Genomic DNA, 21,670 nt, shown 5'->3' with positions numbered 1-21,670 from the left:
GTGCCATCAGCCCCTGAAGAAATGTCCAACTACTCCTTTCAATGTTAGGTTCAGAGATGACGTCTTAGCAACGGCATCTTAGACCATCTTAGAGGGTAGAATAAAATGTTGGAGAGCAGGGTCAAATCCCAAACACTCTGAGTTCATGTCAGGCAGAAGGATACGCTGATCTATGTGAAAGCCAAATTTGCACGTTATAAGGCATGTAATAAAAGTTTTTTATTTTATGTGTGTGGGTGCTTTGCCTGCATTTCTGTGCACTATACACATGCTTGGGAATCCAACCCTGGCACTCTGGAAGAGCAGCCAATGGTCTTTAACAGTTGAACCATCCCTCCAGTCCCCAGGAATTTATATTCATCAGCTGATATTTTTGCTTAAGCCAGGTATCAATGTAATCATGTTTACAACAACATTTGTTTCTTACACATAGATACGAATGTGTGCAGTGAAGGTCGGTGTTTTGGATGCACGTATGTTTCTTCTGTTGGTTAGTGTTGACTAAATCCTTGGACTTTCCATGTGGGGTGCATCATCTCCAGTTTCACCTTACAGGTTAACCAGCAGTGTTCCGTGGGATGTCACTGCCTTTAGCTGATATGTGGAAAGCAAAGGCAAGGGTAAGGCTACAAATCCCACAGCGCTGAGCACATCCTCACCAAAATGTGTTTTCTGTGACATTTGGTAGTCAAATCAATCAGGCAGATTCTGATTGATAAGCCCCCTGTCTCAGAGACTTATATGTTTGGGTATTGCAACAGAATTCTATTTCCATTCGGTGATTTTTTTTTCTGCATTCCTATTGCAGAAGCAAAGATCTCACGTCCACAGTTACACAGAGAGAATGGCACAGATACGATACTCCCGAAATTTGACCCCATTATTGTTATACACGTCATGTTCAGTGGATTTGGAGGGGTACTCTATGTTAATTTTAGACCCATTCCTCCACTGACCTAACTATTTCTATCCCCTTAAATACAGCCCTTTCTTCTTTGGTGGACACATATGTACTCCTCAACAGTCTCTTTGATTCTCACAAGGTCTTTCAGACTTTTCCCAATGTGCGGATCTGAATTTTCTCCACGCACCACAAATCTCCGTCTTGACACGAGCCCCTAGGACAGTGAAGATATTCTAGTGTGAGTAGATGGCTTAAATAATGCCATCGCCTGGGATATTGTCCTCCCATACTCTCAGTCACTTCTCACGTCAATGTTTCAGTTTGCTTCCTGCCTGTCACTATTTGCCATCATTATCTTTTATATACGTAAACAGCACCCACCATCCTTAAGCTTTGAAAACTCATCTCATCTCTCCTGTGCCTTAGGGCCCTTTCAGACCCACATTTATTTCCCTGGGATCACTCACATCTCCCCAAGTTTTGCCCTGGATTGGTAGTCATCCTCCTCACCACATACCTGAGATTTGTTTTTACTCATCTTTGCTCCTTGCTCTGTATCTGCTCTAAATGCCCTAACTTGTCGTTCTTTTGTGACTCAGCACAGTCCTGAAGATCCCCCTCCACTAACCCTGTTGTTAGTGTGTTGTCCTGCTAAGAATAAGAGGTCTGGGATAAAATGCCAGACTGTCATGTGAACCCAGATAAGACAGACTCACTCTGTTGCTTGCACAGGAAAATGCTATTGATGGAAAATGGAATCACAAAAGAGTAGCATGCACTATTTTTGATATTCAATAAATGAAAATTTCTGGCCTGTACTGGTACATGGCTTTAATCCCAGCACTTGGGATCCAGAGGCAGGTGGATCTCTGTGAGTTCAAGGTCAGCCCTGACTACAAAGCTAGTTTCTGGACATCCAGAGAAATACAGAGAAACAAACCCTGCTTCGAAACAAAACAAAACAAAAGCAAAGTGAAAAATGGAAAAAAAAAAAACAAGCAAAAGAAAATGAAATTTGAATACTAAAGAAGCGATTAAAAAAAAAAAAAAAAACCAAGGGCAACTGCTATCAATAAGTAAAAACATGTGAATTTGAAATAAGTATTATTACACTTAATTGCATACACCTGTTAAATCCTCAAAAATAAAGAAAAATTACAATAAAAACTTAAACCACAACATAGATGCAGATGTAATAAAAAAACAGAGCAATAACCTATCCAGTTGTGTAAAAATGTGTATAAGTAATGGGAAAGTATAGTGATACTTTTAATTCAGTCACACTCACAGTCCACAAAACACAGGTGACACGTATTACTTGGAACTGGCTATTTGAATTTTACTGAGAGCAAAATTGCCAACGTCCTTTTTTTTTTTTTTTTTTTTTTTTTCTTTCTGTGAATGAAACTGTCAGCATGGAGAAGAAAGAAGGAAAAAAATCCACATTTTGGCTGAGCGCTAAAAGAGTCCCCATTTTGCTGCAGTGCAAATATATCAGGCACAATGGAGGGGCAAAAGGTCCCCCATGCAAGTGAGCATCTGCCCACAGCTGGAGTGTTTCAACGAACATGAGAAAATTTAGTTTTTACAGACTTGTGTATACTGTATGCAAGATACAACTCTCACTAAAAGAAAGATGCAACATTTTAAAAACTGGAAGAAAATTTCAATCTGACTGATGCCAATTCTCCCCTTAGATAAGCTGTATTTAGCAAAAGCAATATTGCGTAAATAATTGAAAACGGCCGGGCGTTGGTGGCTAATTCCAGGACTGGCTCCAAAGAAATACAGAGAAACCCTGTCTTTAAAAAAAAAAAATGAAATGAAAAAATGGTAAAAATATATACTGAACAAAAAGAATAAAAACGGAGATATTCTAAAATGCCAAAAATAGTAGAGAAAGATAAATCTGAAAGGCAGAAGCAAAACCCAAAGTGTGAGGGATGGTGGACTGGGGGAGAAGAGAGGAAGAGTGGAAATGTGGCCATACCCACCTCTCACTCTTGAGTGCTGAGGGCTGGGGATCCTTGTTGAGGGCAGTGTGAATCCCAGGTGCTGGCAGGAAGCATCACAGGTGCAAGGCATCTTGGGAAGGCTGTCTAGCAGGACCCATGGCTAAATAAGGGACAGGGTAAGAGGACTGTTGCTCCCAGTGGACGTGGACCAGGTCGTCACCCGTGCTGCCAGTGGCCTTGTTGACTGTGTGTCGTTCTGATGCACTCCAAGGACACCTTCACTCTCCTGATACAATGTGAATCTCATGGCGATTGACTAAGCCAACTAAACAGGAGTTCGGCGGTCCGTGTCTGAAGATGTGCATTTTCCCAAGTTGAACCATGTCAGACAGGAAACTTTATAATCTGGGAAATCATTAAAACTTTTCAGGCAGATGTGGAAATTATCACATCTGATGGCAGGGATTTCTCCTTTGCCTTGTTGATTTCTCCAGTGATCCATTGTTCTTTCAAAATTGTATTTTTCTTTCTTTCTTTTTTTTTTTTTTTTGTAACTAAAACTTTAATCCCAAGGATTCTCACAAACATATTACAAATGACAGCATGAAAAAGAAATCTTGCACAGTAACTCAAAGGTTCAGCTCTACAATGTACCCTTACACTGATAGGACACTGGTAACTTAAAGTCTTCCATTTCCAAATAAAGAATGTTGCAGCTATGCGTCCATATATAGCAATCAGTAAGGAACCTCTGAAAGCCTTCAGGCTGCAGTTCCCATCCTTTATCTGTTAGCTGGTGTTCACTAACAGCTTTTAAAGACTGCCTATCATTTTACCCACAGCTCCACACTATATCCCAGCTACTAGACAAACTAGAGCTTTATTCCATTTCTACCAGTGGTTTCTGTATCATTAGCACATCACACTTTAACTGGGCAGGATCTAGGTTTATTTCAGTCTATGAAAAACTAAAGTTCAAAGCAAATTTGAACAGCTAAAACATCTTAAAAACGCACCAAGATTATGAAGTCTCAAACAAAACTTGAATTTCCTGTACATACTCCTGTCAAATGAAGTTATTTCCTGTACACCACTTCTTTAGCAAGCTGGTCTTCTATTTCCTTTCATTTGACCTAGATCGGCTACGAGACCTAGAGAAAGACCAAGATGGCTTGTGGTTTTTCTCCCGAGACAGAGACCTTTCTCTTCTCCCATCTCTAGAAAGTGACCTGCTCCGCTTCGAGAGAAGCTTCTCCTTCTTGGAGATCTTCGCCGAGGTGGAGGACTCCTCCTTCGATAATCATCTCGAGGGCGACGGCCCCAAGAGGGCGGCTGGCCACGATTGCGACTTCTTTTTTCACCATTCGACAGTTCCACTCTCACACGACAGCCACATAGTGTTCTTCCATCCAGCTCTCGGACAGCATCAGCTGCATCTCGGGGATCCTCATATTCAACAAAAGTAAAGCCAGGAGGGTTCCGAGCAACCCACACACTTCAAAGTGGTCCATAATAGCCAAAAGCCCGTTCTAGTTCAGTCTTGTTCCCATTGTTTCCAAGATTACCTACATACACCTTACAATCTAGTGGACAGGAATCACGATGCATTTCGAGATCCTGGGTTCAAACACCGAGGTTCAAACCCCAACACTCCGTCAGGCCCACCCCGCGCACTTCGGGATCTGCTTTAGCAGATGCTCTCCGTTCCCTGGCGTCCAGGAAATGGCGGTCAAAATTGTATTTGTCAACCATCCAATGTTCGTTTAATTTCTCTTGCTACTTTTTTTCTAGTTATTACCATATGTGATAAATTACAAGTAATAATACTGGGTCTTTTATATTTCTTTCATGTCTCTCTCTCTCTCTCTTTCCCCCTTCCCCCCACGGCAGGGTTTCTTTTTTTATTTTTTATACATTTTACATACCACCCACATTTCCCCCATCTCCCTTCCTCACACCCCACCTCCCGGAAACCACCCCTTCTGCTCCTCAGAAATGGTAAGGCCTCCCATGGGGAGTCAACATAGCCTGGTTCATTTAGTTGAGGCAGGACAATCCTCCCCCATCAAAGTTGAGCAAAGATCTCTATAGAGGAAGCCCTTACTGGCCCAGGGAAACCTGATGCTAGGGACATTCTAAGAATCCACAAGGATGACCCCAGCTAAGATCCCTAATATTAGTGACAGGTTGCCTGAACTGGCCTTCCCCAGAAATCAGATTGGTGACTACCCTAATTGTCATCATAGAACCTTCATCCAGTAGTTGATGGAAGCAGATGCAGAGATCCACATCCAGGTATCAGGCCGAGCATGAAACAAACGGATATCAGGTTTTATTTTTCATTTTGACACTTCTAGTGCAATTTGGCCTTCTATTAAAGCACATGAATTAATTTGGCAACATATTGTTACAAGGTCAAAATACAACACCTCAATATACATATCAGATATGCCCACCAGATGAGCCCTACACAGTAGGAAATACAAATCTTAGACCTCTTCAGATTTTTTCAATTTTTTAAATAGTTTCTTTTTCTTTTCTTCTTTTCTTTTCTTTTCTTTTTTTTTTTTTTTTTTTGTACTGTGTAGACAGTGTTCTGCTTGCACACCAGAAGAAGGCACCAGATCTCATTATAGATGGATAGATGGTTGCGTGCCACCATGTGGTGGCTGGGAATTAAACTCACAACCTCTGGAAGAACAGTCACTGCCTTTAACCTCTGAGCCATCTCTCCAACCCCTCATTGATCTTTTCAATTTTGTATTTTGAGTTCAGTCTGCTCATTTCGGTAGACAAGTCATTGGCTGGAATTGTTTGATCCTCTATCAGCTGTATGGGCTAGCAAATTTTGTCCCATTCTGGGATCTAGCTCTTCACTGGATTTACACTCTTTTGGTGTAAAGAAGTGTTTTAATTATATGAGATCCCATTGGTCAACTTCTGTCATTGCTTCTTGAGGGACTGGAGTCCTATTCAGAAAGCATTTCCTGTATCTATAACTTGAAATGCTTTCCTTATTTTTCCTCTGATGTTTTCAGAATGTGGAGTTCTGTACCAAGATTTAAAATCTAATTGGAGACAACTTTTGTTTAGCCTGAGAGATAAGGATGTAGTTTTATTTCTCTACCCATGGGTTTTCTGCAATGTGCACTTTTTGGTGTGTTTTTGAATCAGGCGATTGTTCCTGTTTATTCTGTTGACATATTGAATGGACAGTCCCTATGTTTCTATAGTATGATTTGAAGGCAGGTATGGTCATACTACCAGAATTAATTTTTAACCCAGATTTTTTTGTTTGCTTTTTGTATGAATTAACTCACTCAATATAATATTTTCAAGTTCTACTCATCTGAAACTTTCAAGTTTGTTTGTTTGCTTGTTTGTTTATAGCTGAGTATAACTCTATTGTATATGTACAACATTTTCATTATCCAGTCATCATTTCAAGGACATATAGTTTGCTTCTGTTTTCTACGTGCTTTGAATACAGACACTGTGAAGGGTCAAATTGATGTAATTCTATTTCAGTTAAAAATATTAGAAAGGACCAAATGGTCAGCCCTGAATACATATATACAAGTAACATTATACAGACTGATCAGGTAGTATTTGTGTATTTAGGGACACACACACACACACACACACACACACACACACACAGATGTAACAAGGATTAATAGGCCATGAATTTTACACCTAGAAATGAGAGGCATATGCAGGAGGATTTGAGAGAGTGGAAACTGGAAGGGGAAATGTGGAATTATATCATAATTTCAAAATTAAAAAAAGAATTAAAAACTAACTAAAATAATAAAAATATGACTGACTCAAAGACAGCTATTGTACAAGGACATCCATTAAATACCTGTCAGTTATACCACAAAAGCATCTCGCCTACAGCTGTATTTGAGGTAGGTAACAGCTAATATAGGAACATTTATTTGATCAATCGTTAAAAGACGTTCCTTAGGACAGAACACTCCACAAAAAACAAGTTCCAAATAGCATTTTAAAATTTTGATTGGACGTATCTTTATAATGAAAAAGCCAGAAGTAGAATATTGTTCAAAATACTTAAAATACATTCATTTTGTCCAAAGGGTAGTGGAGAGTAAATCTTGAAGTTACTAAAATTATGTACACACAGCTGTATTCAAGAAAAATGTTAACTACATGAATTTTAATAGAGAACAGAAGGTTAAGTTATAATAAGGCCATATCAGGTATTCAGGATTTACATTCAAATTCTTTGTCCCATGGAAATCATTAAGACAGTTTTCCAATGATGAGAAAGTGTGGGTTTGAGCTCAGTCATGGAGTGCTCTTTGAAAGCAGGTCATCGTCATAACAGAAAAGGAAGAAGTGAATTGCAAAATATGTTTGTTATTCTTCATCAGTAAAAAAGGACAGATGGTTGGGTAGCATGTTGCCAAAATTGCATTAATTCCCTCCAAGTCTGGAATTTTTGCTTGTACATAAAAACCAAAAAGGGTAATGAAGTTGTTCAACCAATAGAAGAACACAAAACAGCTCACCAGCAACAAGATGCTGTGAGTGGCTCTGCGTTCAGGAGATAGCTGGCAGGAGAGGCTTGTGCTGTGAAGATGCTGGGCTCTTTTTCGGTGTCTGTAGAGGAGAATCACCATGTACAGGCTGGTCCATATCATGATGGCCACATATAATAAATCACAAATGAATATGATACTCAAAAATGACCCCGGGTTTTGGTTTCCAAAGTTCTTGTTTTGACAGTAAGGATCCAAATATCCATTGCCAACAAGAGTAGCATTGGTTTTGGCTATTACCATTGGAATCATATATGCATAGATGAGTATGTTAATGACCCAGGAGCAAAGTAAGGATGAAAAAGTCCACTTAGAGAGCTTAGCCTTAAGCCATGCCCACTTAGAATTACTGGGAGTGATGGTGATGACTTGAAATGTGCTCAGAACAGAGGTGGTACTGATGGACATATCCCGGGCGACTCTGAATATAAATAAAACTGCCATGCAGCCAGCATCATCCAGAAATCTGGTTACTCCAAAGGATGACATGATGTGTGAGATCAACGTGAATATGATCATCAGGACATTAACTATTGCCAGGTGCATGAAAACAGAATCGATCAGCTTCTTAAAACGAGGCTTAAAGAGCAGAGTGTAAGCATATAAGATGAACAGTAATGAGTTCCCTGTGACACCAACACATAATTGAGACATGAGGAAGATCCTCAAGATGGTGTTACTTGGAAGCATGATAATGTGTGTCAGGTTTGTTAGTCCTAGAGCGACAGCCAAAAGGACTGTATATAAAACTACATTTGGAATGGCATTTGTGGGAAAATATAATGATTGACAGCTCAGGAGCAGAACTGACAAGTGAGGGATGTCCAATTCCTATCTTTTGGCAGGGCTTCTTTGTGACTCCAGGCTGTTCTGGAACTTGTTCTGTAGACTGGGCTGGTCTCAAACTCACAGAGATCCACCTACCTGTGCCTCCTGAGTGCTGAGATTAGAGATGTGTGCCATCAGCCCCTGAAGAAATGTCCAACTACTCCTTTCAATGTTAGGTTCAGAGATGACGTCTTAGCAACGGCATCTTAGACCATCTTAGAGGGTAGAATAAAATGTTGGAGAGCAGGGTCAAATCCCAAACACTCTGAGTTCATGTCAGGCAGAAGGATACGCTGATCTATGTGAAAGCCAAATTTGCACGTTATAAGGCCTGTAATAAAAGTTTTTTATTTTATGTGTGTGGGTGCTTTGCCTGCATTTCTGTGTACTATACACATGCTTGGGAATCCAACCCTGGCACTCTGGAAGAGCAGCCAATGGTCTTTAACAGTTGAACCATCCCTCCAGTCCCCAGGAATTTATATTCATCAGCTGATATTTTTGTTTAAGCCAGGTATCAATGTAATCATGTTTACAACAACATTTGTTTCTTACACATAGATACGAATGTGTGCAGTGAAGGTCGGTGTTTTGGATGCACGTATGTTTCTTCTGTTGGTTAGTGTTGACTAAATCCTTGGACTTTTCATGTGGGGTGCATCATCTCCAGTTTCACCTTACAGGTTAACCAGCAGTGTTCCGTGGGATGTCACTGCCTTTAGCTGATATGTGGAAAGCAAAGGCAAGGGTAAGGCTACAAATCCCACAGCGCTGAGCACATCCTCACCAAAATGTGTTTTCTGTGACATTTGGTGGTCAAATCAATCAGGCAGATTCTGATTGATAAGCCCCCTGTCTCAGAGACTTATATGTTTGGGTATTGCAACAGAATTCTATTTCCATTCGGTGATTTTTTTTTTCTGCATTCCTATTGCAGAAGCAAAGATCTCACGTCCACAGTTACACAGAGAGAATGGCACAGATACGATACTCCCGAAATTTGACCCCATTATTGTTATACACGTCATGTTCAGTGGATTTGGAGGGGTACTCTATGTTAATTTTAGACCCATTCCTCCACTGACCTAACTATTTCTATCCCCTTAAATACAGCCCTTTCTTCTTTGGTGGACACGTATGTACTCCTCAACAGTCTCTTTGATTCTCACAAGGTCTTTCAGACTTTTCCCAATGTGCGGATCTGAATTTTCTCCACGCACCACAAATCTCCGTCTTGACACGAGCCCCTAGGACAGTGAAGATATTCTAGTGTGAATAGATGGCTTAAATAATGCCATCGCCTGGGATATTGTCCTCCCACACTCTCAGTCACTTCTCACGTCAATGTTTCAGTTTGCTTCCTGCCTGTCACTATTTGCCATCATTATCTTTTATATAGGTAAACAGCACCCACCATCCTTAAGCTTTGAAAACTCATCTCATCTCTCCTGTGCCTTAGGGCCCTTTCAGACCCACATTTATTTCCCTGGGATCACTCACATCTCCCCAAGTTTTGCCCTGGATTGGTAGTCTTCCTCCTCACCACATACCTGAGATTTGTTTTTACTCATCTTTGCTCCTTGCTCTGTATCTGCTCTAAATGCCCTAACTTGTCGTTCTTTTGTGACTCAGCACAGTCCTGAAGATCCCCTCCACTAATCCTGTTGTTAGTGTGTTGTCCTGCTAAGAATAAGAGGTCTGGGATAAAATGCCAGACTGTCATGTGAACCCAGATAAGACAGACTCACTCTATTGCTTGCACAGGAAAATGCTATTGATGGAAAATGGAATCACAAAAGAGTAGCATGCACTATTTTTGATATTCAATAAATGAAAATTTCTGGCCTGTACTGGTACATGGCTTTAATCCCAGCACTTGGGATCCAGAGGCAGGTGGATCTCTGTGAGTTCAAGGTCAGCCCTGACTACAAAGCTAGTTTCTGGACATCCAGAGAAATACAGAGAAACAAACCCTGCTTCGAAACAAAACAAAACAAAAGCAAAATGAAAAATGGAAAAAAAAAACAAACAAAAGAAAATGAAATTTGAATACTAAAGAAGCGATTAAAAAAAAAAAAAAAAACCAAGGGCAACTGCTATCAATAAGTAAAAACATGTGAATTTGAAATAAGTATTATTACACTTAATTGCATACACCTGTTAAATCCTCAAAAATAAAGAAAAATTACAATAAAAACTTAAACCACAACATAGATGCAGATGCAATAAAAAACAGAGCAGTAACCTATCCAGTTGTGTAAAAATGTGTATAAGTAATGGGAAAGTATAGTGATACTTTTAATTCAGTCACACTCACAGTCCACAAAACACAGGTGACACGTATTACTTGGAATTGGCTATTTGAATTTTACTGAGAGCAAAATTGGAAACGTCCTTTTTTTTTTTTTTTTTTTTTTTTTTTTCTTTCTGTGAATGAAACTGTCAGCATGGAGAAGAAAGAAGGAAAAAAAAATCCACATTTTGGCTGAGCGCTAAAAGAGTCCCCATTTTGCTGCAGTGCAAATATATCAGGCACAATGGAGGGGCAAAAGGTCCCCCATGCAAGTGAGCATCTGCCCACAGCTGGAGTGTTTCAACGAACATGAGAAAATTTAGTTTTTACAGACTTGTGTATACTGTATGCAAGATACAACTCTCACTAAAAGAAAGATGCAACATTTTAAAAACTGGAAGAACATTTCAATCTGACTGATGCTAATTCTCCCCTTAGATAAGCTGTATTTAGCAAAAGCAATATTGCGTAAATAATTGAAAACGGCCGGGCGTTGGTGGCTAATTCCAGGACTGGCTCCAAAGAAATACAGAGAAACCCTGTCTTTAAAAAAAAAATGAAATGAAAAAATGGTAAAAATATATACTGAACAAAAAGAATAAAAACGGAGATATTCTAAAATGCCAAAAATAGTAGAGAAAGATAAATCTGAAAGGCAGAAGCAAAACCCAAAGTGTGAGGGATGGTGGACTGGGGGAGAAGAGAGGAAGAGTGGAAATGTGGCCATACCCACCTCTCACTCTTGAGTGCTGAGGGCTGGGGATCCTTGTTGAGGGCAGTGTGAATCCCAGGTGCTGGCAGGAAGCATCACAGGTGCAAGGCATCTTGGGAAGGCTGTCTAGCAGGACCCATGGCTAAATAAGGGACAGGGTAAGAGGACTGTTGCTCCCAGTGGACGTGGACCAGGTCGTCACCCGTGCTGCCAGTGGCCTTGTTGACTGTGTGTCGTTCTGATGCACTCCAAGGACACCTTCACTCTCCTGATACAATGTGAATCTCATGGCGATTGACTAAGCCAACTAAACAGGAGTTCGGCGGTCCGTGTCTGAAGATGTGCATTTTCCCAAGTTGAACCATGTCAGACAGGAAACTTTATAATCTGGGAAATCATTAAAACTTTTCAGGCAGATGTGGAAATTATCACATCTGATGGCAGGGATTTCTCCTTTGCCTTGTTGATTTCTCCAGTGATCCATTGTTCTTTCAAAATTGTATTTTTCTTTCTTTCTTTTTTTTTTTTTTTTTGTAACTAAAACTTTAATCCCAAGGATTCTCACAAACATATTACAAATGACAGCATGAAAAAGAAATCTTGCACAGTAACTCAAAGGTTCAGCTCTACAATGTACCCTTACACTGATAGGACACTGGTAACTTAAAGTCTTCCATTTCCAAATAAAGAATGTTGCAGCTATGCGTCCATATATAGCAATCAGTAAGGAACCTCTGAAAGCCTTCAGGCTGCAGTTCCCATCCTTTATCTGTTAGCTGGTGTTCACTAACAGCTTTTAAAGACTGCCTATCATTTTACCCACAGCTCCACACTATATCCCAGCTACTAGACAAACTAGAGCTTTATTCCATTTCTACCAGTGGTTTCTGTATCATTAGCACATCACACTTTAACTGGGCAGGATCTAGGTTTATTTCAGTCTATGAAAAACTAAAGTTCAAAGCAAATTTGAACAGCTAAAACATCTTAAAAACGCACCAAGATTATGAAGTCTCAAACAAAACTTGAATTTCCTGTACATACTCCTGTCAAATGAAGTTATTTCCTGTACACCACTTCTTTAGCAAGCTGGTCTTCTATTTCCTTTCATTTGACCTAGATCGGCTACGAGACCTAGAGAAAGACCAAGATGGCTTGTGGTTTTTCTCCCCGAGACAGAGACCTTTCTCTTCTCCCATCTCTAGAAAGTGACCTGCTCCGCTTCGAGAGAAGCTTCTCCTTCTTGGAGATCTTCGCCGAGGTGGAGGACTCCTCCTTCGATAATCATCTCGAGGGCGACGGCCCCAAGAGGGCGGCTGGCCACGATTGCGACTTCTTTTTTCACCATTCGACAGTTCCACTCTCACACGACAGCCACATAGTGTTCTTCCATCCAGCTCTCGGACAGCATCAGCTGCATCTCGGGGATCCTCATATTCAACAAAAGTAAAGCCAGGAGGGTTCCGAGCAACCCACACACTTCAAAGTGGTCCATAATAGCCAAAAGCCCGTTCTAGTTCAGTCTTGTTCCCATTGTTTCCAAGATTACCTACATACACCTTACAATCTAGTGGACAGGAATCACGATGCATTTCGAGATCCTGGGTTCAAACACCGAGGTTCAAACCCCAACACTCCGTCAGGCCCACCCGCGCACTTCGGGATCTGCTTTAGCAGATGCTCTCCGTTCCCTGGCGTCCAGGAAATGGCGGTCAAAATTGTATTTGTCAACCATCCAATGTTCGTTTAATTTCTCTTGCTACTTTTTTCTAGTTATTACCATATGTGATAAATTACAAGTAATAATACTGGGTCTTTTATATTTCTTTCATGTCTCTCTCTCTCTCTCTTTCCCCCTTCCCCCCACGGCAGGGTTTCTTTTTTTATTTTTTATACATTTTACATACCACCCACATTTCCCCCATCTCCCTTCCTCACACCCCACCTCCCGGAAACCACCCCTTCTGCTCCTCAGAAATGGTAAGGCCTCCCATGGGGAGTCAACATAGCCTGGTTCATTTAGTTGAGGCAGGACAATCCTCCCCATCAAAGTTGAGCAAAGATCTCTATAGAGGAAGCCCTTACTGGCCCAGGGAAACCTGATGCTAGGGACATTCTAAGAATCCACAAGGATGACCCCAGCTAAGATCCCTAATATTAGTGACAGGTTGCCTGAACTGGCCTTCCCCAGAAATCAGATTGGTGACTACCCTAATTGTCATCATAGAACCTTCATCCAGTAGTTGATGGAAGCAGATGCAGAGATCCACATCCAGGTATCAGGCCGAGCATGAAACAAACGGATATCAGGTTTTATTTTTCATTTTGACACTTCTAGTGCAATTTGGCCTTCTATTAAAGCACATGAATTAATTTGGCAACATATTGTTACAAGGTCAAAATACAACACCTCAATATACATATCAGATATGCCCACCAGATGAGCCCTACACAGTAGGAAATACAAATCTTAGACCTCTTCAGATTTTTTCAATTTTTTAAATAGTTTCTTTTTCTTTTCTTTTCTTTTCTTTTTTTTTTTTTTTTTTGTACTGTGTAGACAGTGTTCTGCTTGCACACCAGAAGAAGGCACCAGATCTCATTATAGATGGATAGATGGTTGCGTGCCACCATGTGGTGGCTGGGAATTAAACTCACAACCTCTGGAAGAACAGTCACTGCCTTTAACCTCTGAGCCATCTCTCCAACCCCTCATTGATCTTTTCAATTTTGTATTTTGAGTTCAGTCTGCTCATTTCGGTAGACAAGTCATTGGCTGGAATTGTTTGATCCTCTATCAGCTGTATGGGCTAGCAAATTTTGTCCCATTCTGGGATCTAGCTCTTCACTGGATTTACACTCTTTTGGTGTAAAGAAGTGTTTTAATTATATGAGATCCCATTGGTCAACTTCTGTCATTGCTTCTTGAGGGACTGGAGTCCTATTCAGAAAGCATTTCCTGTATCTATAACTTGAAATGCTTTCCTTATTTTTCCTCTGATGTTTTCAGAATGTGGAGTTCTGTACCAAGATTTAAAATCTAATTGGAGACAACTTTTGTTTAGCCTGAGAGATAAGGATGTAGTTTTATTTCTCTACCCATGGGTTTTCTGCAATGTGCACTTTTTGGTGTGTTTTTGAATCAGGCGATTGTTCCTGTTTATTCTGTTGACATATTGAATGGACAGTCCCTATGTTTCTATAGTATGATTTGAAGGCAGGTATGGTCATACTACCAGAATTAATTTTTAACCCAGATTTTTTTGTTTGCTTTTTGTATGAATTAACTCACTCAATATAATATTTTCAAGTTCTACTCATCTGAAACTTTCAAGTTTGTTTGTTTGCTTGTTTGTTTATAGCTGAGTATAACTCTATTGTATATGTACAACATTTTCATTATCCAGTCATCATTTCAAGGACATATAGTTTGCTTCTGTTTTCTACGTGCTTTGAATACAGACACTGTGATCAAATTGATGTAATTCTATTTCAGTTAAAAATATTAGAAAGGACCAAATGGTCAGCCCTGAATACATATATACAAGTAACATTATACAGACTGATCAGGTAGTATTTGTGTATTTAGGGACACACACACACACACACACACACACACACACACAGATGTAACAAGGATTAATAGGCCATGAATTTTACACCTAGAAATGAGAGGCATATGCAGGAGGATTTGAGAGAGTGGAAACTGGAAGGGGAAATGTGGAATTATATCATAATTTCAAAATTAAAAAAAAGAATTAAAAACTAACTAAAATAATAAAAATATGACTGACTCAAAGACAGCTATTGTACAAGGACATCCATTAAATACCTGTCAGTTATACCACAAAAGCATCTCGCCTACAGCTGTATTTGAGGTAGGTAACAGCTAATATAGGAACATTTATTTGATCAATCGTTAAAAGACGTTCCTTAGGACAGAACACTCCACAAAAAACAAGTTCCAAATAGCATTTTAAAATTTTGATTGGACGTATCTTTATAATGAAAAAGCCAGAAGTAGAATATTGTTCAAAATACTTAAAATACATTCATTTTGTCCAAAGGGTAGTGGAGAGTAAATCTTGAAGTTACTAAAATTATGTACACACAGCTGTATTCAAGAAAAATGTTAACTACATGAATTTTAATAGAGAACAGAAGGTTAAGTTATAATAAGGCCATATCAGGTATTCAGGATTTACATTCAAATTCTTTGTCCCATGGAAATCATTAAGACAGTTTTCCAATGATGAGAAAGTGTGGGTTTGAGCTCAGTCATGGAGTGCTCTTTGAAAGCAGGTCATCGTCATAACAGAAAAGGAAGAAGTGAATTGCAAAATATGTTTGTTATTCTTCATCAGTAAAAAAGGACAGATGGTTGGGTAGCATGTTGCCAAAATTGCATTAATTCCCTCCAAGTCTGGAATTTTTGCTTGTACATAAAAACCAAAAAGGGTAATGAAGTTGTTCAACCAATAGAAGAACACAAAACAGCTCACCAGCAACAAGATGCTGTGAGTGGCTCTGCGTTCAGGAGATAGCTGGCAGGAGAGGCTTGTGCTGTGAAGATGCTGGGCTCTTTTTCGGTGTCTGTAGAGGAGAATCACCATGTACAGGCTGGTCCATATCATGATGGCCACATATAAGAAATCACGAATGAATATGATACTCAAAAATGACCCCGGGTTTTGGTTTCCAAAGTTCTTGTTTTGACAGTAAGGATCCAAATATCCATTGCCAACAAGAGTAGCATTGGTTTTGGCTATTACCATTGGAATCATATATGCATAGATGAGTATGTTAATGACCCAGGAGCAAAGTAAGGATGAAAAAGTCCACTTAGAGAGCTTAGCCTTAAGCCATGCCCACTTAGAATTACTGGGAGTGATGGTGATGACTTGAAATGTGCTCAGAACAGAGGTGGTACTGATGGACATATCCCGGGCGACTCTGAATATAAATAAAACTGCCATGCAGCCAGCATCATCCAGAAATCTGGTTACTCCAAAGGATGACATGATGTGTGAGATCAACGTGAATATGATCATCAGGACATTAACTATTGCCAGGTGCATGAAAACAGAATCGATCAGCTTCTTAAAACGAGGCTTAAAGAGCAGAGTGTAAGCATATAAGATGAACAGTAATGAGTTCCCTGTGACACCAACACATAATTGAGACATGAGGAAGATCCTCAAGATGGTGTTACTTGGAAGCATGATAATGTGTGTCAGGTTTGTTAGTCCTAGAGCGACAGCCAAAAGGACTGTATATAAAACTACATTTGGAATGGCATTTGTGGGAAAATATAATGATTGACAGCTCAGGAGCAGAACTGACAAGTGAGGGATGTCCAATTCCTATCTTTTGGCAGGGCTTCTTTGTGACTCCAGGCTGTTCTGGAACTTGTTCTGTAGACTGGGCTGGTCTCAAACTCACAGAGATCCACCTACCTGTGCCTCCTGAGTGCTGAGATTAGAGATGTGTGCCATCAGCCCCCGAAGAAATGTCCAACTACTCCTTTCAATGTTAGGTTCAGAGATGACGTCTTAGCAACGGCATCTTAGACCATCTTAGAGGGTAGAATAAAATGTTGGAGAGCAGGGTCAAATCCCAAACACTCTGAGTTCATGTCAGGCAGAAGGATACGCTGATCTATGTGAAAGCCAAATTTGCACGTTATAAGGCCTGTAATAAAAGTTTTTTATTTTATGTGTGTGGGTGCTTTGCCTGCATTTCTGTGTACTATACACATGCTTGGGAATCCAACCCTGGCACTCTGGAAGAGCAGCCAATGGTCTTTAACAGTTGAACCATCCCTCCAGTCCCCAGGAATTTATATTCATCAGCTGATATTTTTGTTTAAGCCAGGTATCAATGTAATCATGTTTACAACAACATTTGTTTCTTACACATAGATACGAATGTGTGCAGTGAAGGTCGGTGTTTTGGATGCACGTATGTTTCTTCTGTTGGTTAGTGTTGACTAAATCCTTGGACTTTTCATGTGGGGTGCATCATCTCCAGTTTCACCTTACAGGTTAACCAGCAGTGTTCCGTGGGATGTCACTGCCTTTAGCTGATATGTGGAAAGCAAAGGCAAGGGTAAGGCTACAAATCCCACAGCGCTGAGCACATCCTCACCAAAATGTGTTTTCTGTGACATTTGGTGGTCAAATCAATCAGGCAGATTCTGATTGATAAGCCCCCTGTCTCAGAGACTTATATGTTTGGGTATTGCAACAGAATTCTATTTCCATTCGGTGATTTTTTTTTTTCTGCATTCCTATTGCAGAAGCAAAGATCTCACGTCCACAGTTACACAGAGAGAATGGCACAGATACGATACTCCCGAAATTTGACCCCATTATTGTTATACACGTCATGTTCAGTGGATTTGGAGGGGTACTCTATGTTAATTTTAGACCCATTCCTCCACTGACCTAACTATTTCTATCCCCTTAAATACAGCCCTTTCTTCTTTGGTGGACACGTATGTACTCCTCAACAGTCTCTTTGATTCTCACAAGGTCTTTCAGACTTTTCCCAATGTGCGGATCTGAATTTTCTCCACGCACCACAAATCTCCGTCTTGACACGAGCCCCTAGGACAGTGAAGATATTCTAGTGTGAATAGATGGCTTAAATAATGCCATCGCCTGGGATATTGTCCTCTCACACTCTCAGTCACTTCTCACGTCAATGTTTCAGTTTGCTTCCTGCCTGTCACTATTTGCCATCATTATCTTTTATATAGGTAAACAGCACCCACCATCCTTAAGCTTTGAAAACTCATCTCATCTCTCCTGTGCCTTAGGGCCCTTTCAGACCCACATTTATTTCCCTGGGATCACTCACATCTCCCCAAGTTTTGCCCTGGATTGGTAGTCTTCCTCCTCACCACATACCTGAGATTTGTTTTTACTCATCTTTGCTCCTTGCTCTGTATCTGCTCTAAATGCCCTAACTTGTCGTTCTTTTGTGACTCAGCACAGTCCTGAAGATCCCCTCCACTAATCCTGTTGTTAGTGTGTTGTCCTGCTAAGAATAAGAGGTCTGGGATAAAATGCCAGACTGTCATGTGAACCCAGATAAGACAGACTCACTCTATTGCTTGCACAGGAAAATGCTATTGATGGAAAATGGAATCACAAAAGAGTAGCATGCACTATTTTTGATATTCAATAAATGAAAATTTCTGGCCTGTACTGGTACATGGCTTTAATCCCAGCACTTGGGATCCAGAGGCAGGTGGATCTCTGTGAGTTCAAGGTCAGCCCTGACTACAAAGCTAGTTTCTGGACATCCAGAGAAATACAGAGAAACAAACCCTGCTTCGAAACAAAACAAAACAAAAGCAAAATGAAAAATGGAAAAAAAAAAACAAACAAAAGAAAATGAAATTTGAATACTAAAGAAGTGATTAAAAAAAAAAAAAAACCAAGGGCAACTGCTATCAATAAGTAAAAACATGTGAATTTGAAATAAGTATTATTACACTTAATTGCATACACCTGTTAAATCCTCAAAAATAAAGAAAAATTACAATAAAAACTTAAACCACAACATAGATGCAGATGCAATAAAAAACAGAGCAGTAACCTATCCAGTTGTGTAAAAATGTGTATAAGTAATGGGAAAGTATAGTGATACTTTTAATTCAGTCACACTCACAGTCCACAAAACACAGGTGACACGTATTACTTGGAATTGGCTATTTGAATTTTACTGAGAGCAAAATTGGAAACGTCCTTTTTTTTTTTTTTTTTTTTTTTTTCTTTCTGTGAATGAAACTGTCAGCATGGAGAAGAAAGAAGGAAAAAAAAATCCACATTTTGGCTGAGCTAAAAGAGTCCCCATTTTGCTGCAGTGCAAATATATCAGGCACAATGGAGGGGCAAAAGGTCCCCCATGCAAGTGAGCATCTGCCCACAGCTGGAGTGTTTCAACGAACATGAGAAAATTTAGTTTTTACAGACTTGTGTATACTGTATGCAAGATACAACTCTCACTAAAAGAAAGATGCAACATTTTAAAAACTGGAAGAACATTTCAATCTGACTGATGCTAATTCTCCCCTTAGATAAGCTGTATTTAGCAAAAGCAATATTGCGTAAATAATTGAAAACGGCCGGGCGTTGGTGGCTAATTCCAGGACTGGCTCCAAAGAAATACAGAGAAACCCTGTCTTTAAAAAAAAAAATGAAATGAAAAAATGGTAAAAATATATACTGAACAAAAAGAATAAAAACGGAGATATTCTAAAATGCCAAAAATAGTAGAGAAAGATAAATCTGAAAGGCAGAAGCAAAACCCAAAGTGTGAGGGATGGTGGACTGGGGGAGAAGAGAGGAAGAGTGGAAATGTGGCCATACCCACCTCTCACTCTTGAGTGCTGAGGGCTGGGGATCCTTGTTGAGGGCAGTGTGAATCCCAGGTGCTGGCAGGAAGCATCACAGGTGCAAGGCATCTTGGGAAGGCTGTCTAGCAGGACCCATGGCTAAATAAGGGACAGGGTAAGAGGACTGTTGCTCCCAGTGGACGTGGACCAGGTCGTCACCCGTGCTGCCAGTGGCCTTGTTGACTGTGTGTCGTTCTGATGCACTCCAAGGACACCTTCACTCTCCTGATACAATGTGAATCTCATGGCGATTGACTAAGCCAACTAAACAGGAGTTCGGCGGTCCGTGTCTGAAGATGTGCATTTTCCCAAGTTGAACCATGTCAGACAGGAAACTTTATAATCTGGGAAATCATTAAAACTTTTCAGGCAGATGTGGAAATTATCACATCTGATGGCAGGGATTTCTCCTTTGCCTTGTTGATTTCTCCAGTGATCCATTGTTCTTTCAAAATTGTATTTTTCTTTCTTTCTTTTTTTTTTTTTTTGTAACTAAAACTTTAATCCCAAGGATTCTCACAAACATATTACAAATGACAGCATGAAAAAGAAATCTTGCACAGTAACTCAAAGGTTCAGCTCTACAATGTACCCTTACACTGATAGGACACTGGTAACTTAAAGTCTTCCATTTCCAAATAAAGAATGTTGCAGCTATGCGTCCATATATAGCAATCAGTAAGGAACCTCTGAAAGCCTTCAGGCTGCAGTTCCCATCCTTTATCTGTTAGCTGGTGTTCACTAACAGCTTTTAAAGACTGCCTATCATTTTACCCACAGCTCCACACTATATCCCAGCTACTAGACAAACTAGAGCTTTATTCCATTTCTACCAGTGGTTTCTGTATCATTAGCACATCACACTTTAACTGGGCAGGATCTAGGTTTATTTCAGTCTATGAAAAACTAAAGTTCAAAGCAAATTTGAACAGCTAAAACATCTTAAAAACGCACCAAGATTATGAAGTCTCAAACAAAACTTGAATTTCCTGTACATACTCCTGTCAAATGAAATTATTTCCTGTACACCACTTCTTTAGCAAGCTGGTCTTCTATTTCCTTTCATTTGACCTAGATCGGCTACGAGACCTAGAGAAAGACCAAGATGGCTTGTGGTTTTTCTCCCGAGACAGAGACCTTTCTCTTCTCCCATCTCTAGAAAGTGACCTGCTCCGCTTCGAGAGAAGCTTCTCCTTCTTGGAGATCTTCGCCGAGGTGGAGGACTCCTCCTTCGATAATCATCTCGAGGGCGACGGCCCCAAGAGGGCGGCTGGCCACGATTGCGACTTCTTTTTTCACCATTCGACAGTTCCACTCTCACACGACAGCCACATAGTGTTCTTCCATCCAGCTCTCGGACAGCATCAGCTGCATCTCGGGGATCCTCATATTCAACAAAAGTAAAGCCAGGAGGGTTCCGAGCAACCCACACACTTCAAAGTGGTCCATAATAGCCAAAAGCCCGTTCTAGTTCAGTCTTGTTCCCATTGTTTCCAAGATTACCTACATACACCTTACAATCTAGTGGACAGGAATCACGATGCATTTCGAGATCCTGGGTTCAAACACCGAGGTTCAAACCCCAACACTCCGTCAGGCCCACCCGCGCACTTCGGGATCTGCTTTAGCAGATGCTCTCCGTTCCCTGGCGTCCAGGAAATGGCGGTCAAAATTGTATTTGTCAACCATCCAATGTTCGTTTAATTTCTCTTGCTACTTTTTTCTAGTTATTACCATATGTGATAAATTACAAGTAATAATACTGGGTCTTTTATATTTCTTTCATGTCTCTCTCTCTCTCTCTTTCCCCCTTCCCCCCACGGCAGGGTTTCTTTTTTTTATTTTTTATACATTTTACATACCACCCACATTTCCCCCATCTCCCTTCCTCACACCCCACCTCCCGGAAACCACCCCTTCTGCTCCTCAGAAATGGTAAGGCCTCCCATGGGGAGTCAACATAGCCTGGTTCATTTAGTTGAGGCAGGACAATCCTCCCCCATCAAAGT

The 21,670-nt window shown here is 40.3% G+C and overlaps 2 protein-coding genes and 3 pseudogenes across 2 annotated transcripts; all 5 read right to left on the bottom strand.

The window, feature by feature from the left end:
- Window positions 1-3,791: 3,791 nt before the first annotated feature.
- LOC127238741 (serine/arginine-rich splicing factor 3-like) lies at window positions 3,792-4,520 on the bottom strand (annotated as a pseudogene).
- Window positions 4,521-7,166: 2,646 nt separating this feature from the next.
- On the bottom strand, window positions 7,167-8,114 carry LOC127238688 (vomeronasal type-1 receptor 4). Its single transcript, XM_051207356.1, has one exon. The coding sequence runs from the start codon at window positions 8,112-8,114 to the stop codon at window positions 7,167-7,169; it is 948 nt and encodes a 315-aa protein (XP_051063313.1).
- A 4,058-nt stretch (window positions 8,115-12,172) lies between these two features.
- Window positions 12,173-12,952, bottom strand: LOC127238740 (serine/arginine-rich splicing factor 3-like; annotated as a pseudogene).
- A 2,579-nt stretch (window positions 12,953-15,531) lies between these two features.
- LOC127238687 (vomeronasal type-1 receptor 4) lies at window positions 15,532-16,479 on the bottom strand. Its single transcript, XM_051207354.1, has one exon. The coding sequence runs from the start codon at window positions 16,477-16,479 to the stop codon at window positions 15,532-15,534; it is 948 nt and encodes a 315-aa protein (XP_051063311.1).
- A 4,052-nt stretch (window positions 16,480-20,531) lies between these two features.
- Window positions 20,532-21,310, bottom strand: LOC127238759 (serine/arginine-rich splicing factor 3-like; annotated as a pseudogene).
- Between the last annotated feature and the right edge of the window lie 360 nt (window positions 21,311-21,670).

The sequence above is a fragment of the Phodopus roborovskii genome, unplaced genomic scaffold, assembly GCF_943737965.1.
Source record: "Phodopus roborovskii unplaced genomic scaffold, PHOROB, whole genome shotgun sequence".
Lineage (NCBI taxonomy): Eukaryota > Metazoa > Chordata > Mammalia > Rodentia > Cricetidae > Phodopus > Phodopus roborovskii.
Note: the sequence above shows the minus strand (reverse complement) of the source record. Positions and strands in the feature narration are given on the sequence as shown.

Coding starts and splice junctions, on each gene's coding strand:
- LOC127238688 (XM_051207356.1), bottom strand. CDS start 8,114: ATGCTTCCAAGTAACACCATCTTGAGGATCTTCCTCATGTCTCAATTA.
- LOC127238687 (XM_051207354.1), bottom strand. CDS start 16,479: ATGCTTCCAAGTAACACCATCTTGAGGATCTTCCTCATGTCTCAATTA.